At 35.6% G+C, this 10074-nt stretch overlaps 1 protein-coding gene across 1 annotated transcript; it reads left to right on the forward strand.

Annotated features, from left to right (window-relative positions):
* LOC107626946 (uncharacterized) lies at positions 1-891 on the forward strand. The gene has a single exon (XM_016329829.1). It carries the CDS (start codon positions 1-3, stop codon positions 889-891), a length of 891 nt encoding a protein of 296 aa, XP_016185315.1.
* The last annotated feature ends 9183 nt before the right edge of the window (positions 892-10074 follow it).

Here is a 10074-nt window from a genome sequence, read left to right on the forward strand (position 1 = left end):
ATGATTTATAGTTGTTGGAATGTTAGAGGCCTAAGAGGGGATGGGAAGTTAAGTATGGTGAAAGAGTTGAAGAAAAAGTATAGATTAAATATGCCAGGTTTGATTGAAACTAAGAGGGAGGTAATGACTAAGTTTGATGTAGTACGTTTGTGGGGTTGTGACACAGTGGGTTGGGACTATGTAGAATCAGTAGGTGCGTCTGGTGGCTTATTATTAATGTGGGACGATTTGTTGTTTAAACAGTCGAACTGTTATAAAGGTGATGGTTGGCTATGCATTGAAGGTTTGTTGACAAAAAATAACTTGAACTGTGCATTCTGCTTGGTGTATGGAGCACATACGCGAAGGGAGAAACTGATAATGTGGGAGGAGTTAAGCTACATTGTGGGCTTATGTCAAGTTCCGTTTTGTTTCATGGGGGACTTTAACGAGATACTAAGGTTAGAGGAAAGGAAAGGCGCTGTTAGTTTGCCGACTACGGCGGAAGATTTTAAGGGATGGGTGCAAGATTCACAGTTAGTGGATTTACCATTAACTGATCGGCAGTTCACATGGATTCGAGGTCGTTCTTGTAGCCGCATTGATAGGATTCTTGTCAGTATAGAGTGGCTTGAGGAGTTTCCAGATACTCGATTGAAAGGGGGACCAAGAGGTCTATCAGATCATTACCCGCTGATTCTAGAAGATACAAGACTAAATGCGGGTCCTAGACCTTTTCGAAGCTTGGATTCCTGGTTTACACATGAAGGGTTTCTGAGGATGGTGAAGGATGAGTGGCAGAATTTGAGTGAGGCTCATTTCACTAATAAGCTGCAGGCCTTGATGATATCGCTGAGGAGATGGCATAAGGACAATTTTGGTGGGATGGATGACAGGATAAAGAAATTTTAAGAGGAGATTAAGAAGATTGATGATATGGTTAGTGCTGGTAGCTATGACGGAACAGTGGAGGCCAGATGGAAGGCTCTTGTGACTTGCTGTGCGAAGTGGTATGCCAGAAAGGAGATCAATTGGAAGCAAATGTCTTGCTCTCAACATGCTAGAGATATGGACAAGAACACTAGGTACTTCCATAACCTAGCATCGGCTAGAAGGAGGAACAACATAATCGATTCCCTAGTAATTAATGGCAGATTAGTGAGAAACCAGGTCAGAATAAAGCTTGCTATTACAGAATTTTATAAAGAGTTGTATCGGCAGGAATTTGCTCCTAGGATTGGGATCCAGGATGGGTTGGTAAAGCTGATTGATGACGAAGATGCAGCATTGTTAGAAGTGATGCCATCACCGGAGGAGATATGAGAGGTAGTTTGGGATTGTGAGTCTAGCAAAATGCGGGGTAGTAATGGATACAATATGAACTTCATAAAGAAATGTTGGGATGAGATTGGTAGAGAATTTATCACAGCTGTGTTGGGGTTCTTCCAAAGTGCAAAGCTACCAACAGACGCTAATGTAACATGGGTAGTGTTAGCTCCAAAATTTGTGGGAGCTAAGGAAATCAAAGACCTAAGGCCGATTAGCGTGGTTGGATGTGTCTATAAGGTGATATCCAAAGTACTGATGAGACGGATGCGTCCAGTGATGCCAGGCTTAATGGGAGAGACTCAGTCTACATTTGTAAAAGGTCGCAAAATCATGATGGTGCTCTCATTGCTTGTGAGACGGTCCATTGGCTGAAATTACGCAAGAAGCAGGCGGCAATTATCAAATTGGACTTTCAGAAAGCGTATGACAGGGTGAGATGGAGCTTTGTGGATATTGTGCTACAGAAGATGGGCTTTGGTCTTAGATGGAGGACATGGGTGAAGGAATGTGTGACTACAATGTCTATGTCAGTGTTGATTAATGGGTCACCAACCAAGCCGTTCAAGATGGAGAGAGGTCTTAGACAAGGAGATCCTCTTTCTCCGTTTCTGTTCGTTCTTGTCGTTGACGTCTTGCACAGGATGGTGGGCAAGGCAGTCAGGAATGGTCGCATTTCTCCATTGTTGGTGGGGAGTGACAGCATAGAGTTATCGCACCTCCAATTTGCAGATGACACCATATTATTTTGCCCACAGGAAACGGAGACACTAGTGAACTATAAGAGACTTCTGCGTTGTTTCGAGCTGATGTCTGGCCTGAGCATTAACTTTGATAAGTCAAGCTTGATTTCGGTTAACTGTGAGAAGGAATGGATGACGAATATGTGTGGTCTGTTGGGATGTGTTGAAGCTACTCTACCTATCAGATACTTGGAAATACCTCTAGGGGCAAATCCTCGGTTGGTGAAAACCTGGAAACCCATCATTGACAAGGTGGAAGATAAGCTAAGCCTATGGAAAGCGAAGTCTCTCAACAAAGCTGGTAAGTTGGTTCTCATAAAATCTATTCTTAATAGCTTGCCAGTATACTACTTAAGCTTGTATAAAATGCCAAAGGCGGCTGCAGAAAGGATTATAGGGTTACAAAGAAGGTTTTTATGGAGTAAAGAAGATGGGAATAATGGTATACCTCTTGTGAAATGGGAATTGGTGCAAGCTCCAAAAAAGTTGGGCGGTTTAGGGGTGGGGGATGCTTTAATTAGAAATGTGTCGCTTCTGTTCAAGTGGTGGTGGCGCTTTTCAAAGGAAGATTGCTCGTTGTGGAAGAAGGTTGTTTGTTCATGTAATCAGCTGAACCCATCTGTAATGTTGTCAAAATAGCCTTTACCGTCAAGAGGTGGCCCGTAGAAAGATATTTGCCAACTTAATATTAGAGAATAAGAAGTAAGAGATACGATGATCAGTGGTTTGTCTATGGAGTTGGGAAATGGCAGACGTATTAGATTCTGGCAGGATGATTGATTACAAAGTGGCTCCTTGAAAGGTAGTTTTCCGAAACTCTTCTCTGTTTCAAATCAACAAGGATCTGTCATAGGAGGCTGTGGGTTCTGGGATGGGTTAGAGTGGATATAGAACTTTCAGTGGAGGAGAGAATTGTTCCAATGGGAGCTAGAGTTACTCAATCAACTTCATGATAGATTACGGCTAGTCAGACTAGCATCTGATAGAGAGGATACAATTATATAGAAATTTAACAGGACATGTGTCTTTTCTACTAATTCCTTTATGCAGGTATTGCAGAAAGAAACTTTTTCGGAGGATATCACGAGCTACAGCTTCACTAGTACCATATGAAGATGATTGGTTCCTTCAAGAGTTAAACTGTTTGCATGGTTCGTCTTAGTAGGTAGAGTCAACACTAAAGAAAGACTGAGTAGACTAGGCATTATACATCATAATGATAACATTTGTGTCTTGTGTAAAAAGGAAATAGAATTTGTGCATCATCTGTTTCTTGGCTGTGAGTTTACATGGCAGGTGTGGTGTGCGTGGTTGACAAGTGCTGATAGAGCTTGGACAGTTCCAGGGACGGTCAAAGAGCTGTTTGAGAGTTGGAATGAAGTGCCTAATGGTAATTCTGAACAAAAGAAGTTGTTGGTAGGATTCTTTGCAGTTGTCTGGAATATTTAGCTGGAACGAAATCGCAGAGTTTTTCAGAACTCTGTGACAGGAGTTGATGCTATTAAGAATAGGTCGTTTTTGAGTTACAGGGAATGGTGCGGGGTTGATCCGTTTGGTTGTTGATGGCAATGCCGGAGATGACAACGGATTAGTTTCTTTGTACCGTGTTTATGTTCTTAATTTCATTTGTCTTGATTACCTACTTGCTCCACATTAGTGTGTTGAGCTCCTTTTTTTCAAAAAAAAAAATTAAAAAATTAAAAAATTAAAAAATTAATAATATCTAATATTTTTATAATAAATATTAAAAATTTTATTAAATAAAAAGAAAAAAAGAGATATGAAATTTGTGTTCTGATTTAGCTATTCTTATATAGTGAACACTTTATAGGTTAACATTTTTTTTTATTAAAACCACTTTTTGAATAGGCGCTTTTTAGTTAGGATAAAAAAAAAGGTGTTACTATGGCAAAATGGTAGTATTTGAATAAATTGTTTGAAAAAAGTGGTGTTCATACACTGGCAGGTCCAAAATAAATAAAGCCCAACATACAGACACCGTTCGATCTACTCCTACCTAACCTCATAGATGTCAGACACAACAACATGAGTTCGATCCCACTTATCTAAATAAGTAACTGACTCCTAAGATATCTCCTATTTATCTAGAAGGAAGATCTCAACAACTCCCAAGATAAAGGGAACGGTTATCCACCAACAAATGTGGAACTACTCCAAAAGGTGGTTATCTATTCTACTATAAATTCACAAACACCCCTCAGGTATATTCACGTTCCACTCTACTAAAAACCTGCCTAAAGCCTTTGCTAACTTAAGTATCGGAGTCTCTTACAAGTACCACCCCTACCTCCTCACGAGGAACTCGGACAGGCGGCACCTTAGCATATTAAGTCGGAGGCACCTTGGCATATCAAGTCGGACGCTACCACACAAAGGGATCTGGACCTCACGTTTAGGCCCAAATCAACGTTTCAGGTAACCCACGGAACATTGGCACCATTGCCGGAGACCTGGAGCTCAACCCTTGATAATGGCGAATGATTAACAAGATGGTCAGACAACTACTCGGCATGAATAAGATGCAAGTATATTAAAAAGAAGCTGGAATACAGTTTCTATGGATACCAGAAATCTCGTAAAAACTTCTCCTAATAGACAGAGGATATCAAATAGGGATGATGATTCTTCTTCTACAGCTAAATTGGATTAAATATACCAAACGGCAGAGACGAAGATAATGCACTCATAGACACCAACCATGGTGGATTGAAAACTGCAAATTCATCACCGTCGTAAAAATAAAAAGGGGGCTGGGAAAAGGGAACGAGAGTACGAGACTGATCCCAATTTCCTCATGGAGTAGGATGGACAATGACATCTGTGCCGACTTACAACCTCGGAAAGAATCATGATATCCACTCATGGTAATGGAGCAGTTGCATGTTCTAATTTATGAAAAATAAATAAATAAATAAAATGTCCCATATTGGTAAGTAATTAAAGGAGGAATGGAAAACATTATTGGTAAAAATAATGAAACCTTTCTTCTTACCTTATGCCAGAAAATGCGACATCAGCTAATTTGAATGCAACCCAATCGGACAATGAATTGATGAATTCAATTTTTTTCATTGGATTCACAGATTAACTAAAACAGAGTAGTGAATAACATCGAAAATCCTCATGGGATTCATTGGTTGCACATCTTTCAGTGACGACCGCAAGATGGTCGCCCTTCTCTTCGACGCCATCAAACCGCGTCACACGCAATCAAGCTTCCTGATCTGTTCGTCTCCTTTTAACGGAGCCATTGAGGAGGAAGCTAACACTGTCGGCTCCGAGATGACGTCCACGAATGAGGATTCGGGAAAGAGGAAGAGCTGGTTCTTCGACCCCTCAACAACGGCGTCTCAGCCCTTGACGCTCCTAAGCCTCCTCCATGGTCTCGGAGGTTCTCGATTCTTTAGGTTGAACAACTCTGAAGAAACGCAAAGAAATCGTAAATGTTCAAGGACCGACTCACTCTACTCGAATCCGGGATCTCCCGCTCAAGTTGCGTTTCAATTTTCCTCCATGTCATCAGTGCCAATAAAAAAATAATAATAATTCTGTTGTAAAATTTGATGATGTTTACACACCAATCAAAATGGATGGCATCAAGGAAGAAAACACACCATAACCAAAACAAAGGAGAAGAAAACACCGTCCTAAAGTCATTGTGGAAAGCAAATTAAAACAAACTCGAAAGCCAACTGAAGAAAAAAATATTCAACTAACAGAAAACTCAATTGGCAAGAAAAAATATGTGAGAAGAAAAAGAGTAAACAAGATTCCTGCTACTCCGGCAGAAGAAAAAACTAGTCTAATTAAAGACCTAATGGCAAAATCTACAAAAAAAAAGTCTTGTAAAAGGACTTTGTTTGACGGATTTGCTAGCACAAAAAAATGCAATCGCACAACAAAACAATGACAGTGAAATTGAAGACAACATGAATGCAAATCTTCCTTGTGGATAATCACTTTCATGAAAGAGGCATCAAAGTCATCAAGAGGAAGGAAAAAATCAGAAGAAAGTCAACCTGTTAAGAGGAAGGATATAACGAAAAAAATATTATCCCACAAAGAATATACTCCAACAGTAGAAGGGTGCTGGAGAAAGAAATCGCCTAACAAGTCTTATCCAACAGAGGCTATAGTAGGATTCAGTGAACCATTAATACTTAGATCTAACACAAAATCAAGAAGTAGCAAGAAAACAAGAGGGGAAAGCTCTACTATGAAAGAGGCATGGCGTCGTAAACCCAGAATGTAAACAAGCTTTCGAAGAATTCATAAAATTCTTGTGACAAGAGTAAAGTTCATCTCCTACCTAGTTCTGCTCGTCTACTTCAGTCTACTTCAACAGTAAATCTTCAAGCTAGCCAGTACAAAGTCGGGGACAATAATAAAATCCTGATCTAACAAACACTACAGTCACCTTCAATGTCAAAAGAAGTCAACAAGACGGACATCCTCACAATTTAGGGATGGATAACTCCAACCGTTGAATATATCAAGTTCGACATCCTTCTTCAAGAATAAAGGAACGCGAGGAGATTAATGAAAGAAGCTCAGCACTATACCTTAATTAGTTTGTAATATTCTCTATAAAAGAGGGATCTCAATACCTCTATCAAAGTGCGTCCCAACTTCAAATATATGAGATTCTAGACGAAAATCAAATTGAAATCTGTGGAATTTATCTGGGGCAGGTCACCGGCAAAAAGATATTACAAGCTAGCTTCTATTGACAGACTTTTCAAAACTCACACAAATACTATAAGCGTATGGAACAACTCAAACTACCACTGAAGAATCTCTCTTTGACATGCACATGGTACAGAAGCCATGATTCCCATTGACATAAATAAAGAAAAACAAAGGGCAACATTCTACATGAAGTTGGAACACAAAAGAAGATCTCAACAACTCCCAAGGTAAAGGAAATGGTTATCCACCAACAAAGGTGGAACTACTCCAAAAGGTGGTTATCTATTCTACTATAAATATACTCACACCCCTCAGGTATATTCAAATTCACTCTACTAAAAATCTGCCTAAAGTCCTTGCTAACTTAAGTATCGGAATCTCTTGCAGATACCACCCCCCACCTCCTCACGAGGAACTCGAACAGGCGGCACCTTGGCATATCAAGTCCGGCGCTGCCACACAAAAGGATCTGGACCTCACGTTCAGACCCAAATCAACGTTTCAGGTAACCCACAGAACAAGTGGTATTTTAGTAATAAGTTTTAGAAATTGTAGCATATTGGTTCAAAAACCAAAAGAAATAAAGTGAGTGGAGAAGAGAGAGATAATTTTTTAATTTTGAAAAAAAAATATTTTATTTTAATTATAATGAAAATAATACATTATTGTGGTATATTTTAATTGTCAAATTAATAATATATAATATCTTTTAATTTCAATTATAACGAAAAGATATCATATGATAATTTTAGTTGTTAAATTAGTAACTAGTAATAATATAAATGGAAGAGGAAAAAAATAAATAAGAGAAGGAAAAAAAATCTCTTTAATTTTGGAGGATAAAATTTCAATTTAATTGCAATTAAAAATACCATATAACAGATTTTTACCATAAAATTAATAATATATAATGAGTATTTTAAGAAATTTCTCCTAAAATATATGTTAACATTTTATATTTACCTTTGAATTAACATTTATAAGATTTTACACCCATCACAAAATACAACTTACACCTATATAAATCAACACATTATAATTTTCATCCGTATTTTTTAAAATTTACACATATGAATAAGATCAATACAATTTGTGCCTATATTTACCAATAGTTTACATCCGTGTGTACTTATTAATATAATTTAATACATTTTATTGCTCCTTATATTAAGATTCCTCTATTTATTAGGGATCAACGCTTTTAGGATAAGAAATATCAATACGACTAGACGGCCAAGTGATTTTTAAACTAAGTCCGCTTGTTATACACACGTTTCTTCTTCTTTGTGTTTCTTCTTCAACAACGACATCGTCATCGTCGTCATTGTTTGATTTCTTGTCCTCCTTCTTTTTCCTCCTCATCCTCCTCTATTATCATCAACATCATCGTCGTCTTCTTCATCTTCTTCGTTTTTTATATATATTGAAAAAACTAGAGCACATAAATTTTTATTCACATCACAGAAATATTGATGCACGACACAAAAATTTTGGTGCACAGCACAAATTTTTAAAGGACCACATACTCAGGTATTGACACTCAACCAACAAAATACATACAACACAGAAAATTTGGTATATATCTAGGGCTGGAAGTGAGTCAAGCCATCTCATGAGCCAGCTCAAGCTCGACTCGTTAACAGCTCGATAAGCTAAGCTCGTGAGCTGGTGAGCCAAGCTTGAGCCTGAAATTGAGCTCATAAATTAAATGAGTCGAGCTTGAGCTTGGATAAGCTCAGCTCATTAGCTCGTGAGCTGGCTCGATTATATATATATTATAACAATCTTAATTATTTAATATTTATATTTATTTTTTACATGTAATTTTAATATAAGACATAAATAAAAAATTTATAATTTATTAATAGATAAACAATATATAAAATTGATCTTTTCAAATATTTTTAAAAATATATAAGTTATAATTTATTGATATAAAATTATAGATTATGTATATATGTTTCTCTTATTTGAGCCAGCTCGTGAGCTTTTGGTCAGCCGAGTTTGAGCTTAAGAAATAAGCTCGATTGTTAATGAGTCGAGCCATGAGCCAAGCTCAATTTTCGTGATCCAAGCTTGAGCTTGGTCTAACTCGGCTCAGCTCGGCTCACTTCCAGCCCTATATATATCACATAAAATTTGGTGCACAACACAAAAATTTTAATGCATAGCACATAATTTTTGAAAGATTATATGTCCAAAGTATTGACACCTAACCAACAAAATACATATAGTACAAAATTTTGGTGCATAACATAGAAATTTTTTATGAACAGCATATAAATATTTGATGTTCAGCACATAAATTTTTAAAAGATTACAATTGACTCACCCAATTAATAACATACATTCAGAGCAAAAATTTATGTGCTATGTACAATAATTTTTGTATTATGTGTAAAATTTGTCTGTTATCTTATATCGATGAATTTGTGCTATGTATAAAACTTTGTGTGTCGTGTAAAAATTTTTGTGGTACGTCAATAAATTTTAATATTCTCCAACAAAAAATTTGGTGCTAAAAAAGTGAAAAAAAAAAAAGAAAAATAGTGATACATACGCGCATTTTTTTTGTTGGAATTAGACTTAATTACAAAAATATTTATACATATAATATCACCAAAAAAATATACGAAATAGTTGGTTAGTATTGGTTTAAATTTAAAATAAAAAAAAATTATATTAATGACTATCTAAAATTTCTCGTTTTAAATAATTTTAAAACTTGATGAAAATTTAAAGATGATTATTTTGGTACAATAAAAAATTATACAAATAAAAATAGGACACGTAGAATTTATTATTCACATTAATATTTATTTTTTTAAATATAAATTATATCATTATTTTTACAAAAATATTTTTATAGCTTAATAGAAATAAAAAATATTTTTTTATTTATATAAAAAACATAAATATTCTTTTTTTTTTATTTGACAAAAATATTTTTTTTAAATTAATCAGATTTTAAAATTCAACCGATTTTAATTTTATATTTTTAAATTAAAAAATTTTAAAGAATTAATTATAGCATAAGCTAATTTAATTAATTTTTGTTTTTAATTTTAAAATTCTAAAAAATAAAAATAGTAAAAAGTTGTTTTATTTTTTTTTTATGTAGCTAACATGTTTTTAAATTAATTGACTATAAATAATTATATCTGAAATTAATTTTATAGCGAAATTCTTTTAAATTTTAAACAATTTAAATAACAAAATAAAAACATATCCGACAAAAAAAAAAAACGCAAAAGATTGTTTTTCATCTAGGTTTCTGATGGTAAAAAAGAAGAAACCCTAATCAAACATTCTTCAT

Source organism: Arachis ipaensis, chromosome B2 (genome assembly GCF_059453495.1).
Source record: "Arachis ipaensis isolate K30076 ecotype BB chromosome B2, ASM5945349v1, whole genome shotgun sequence".
Taxonomy (NCBI): Eukaryota; Viridiplantae; Streptophyta; class Magnoliopsida; order Fabales; family Fabaceae; genus Arachis; species Arachis ipaensis.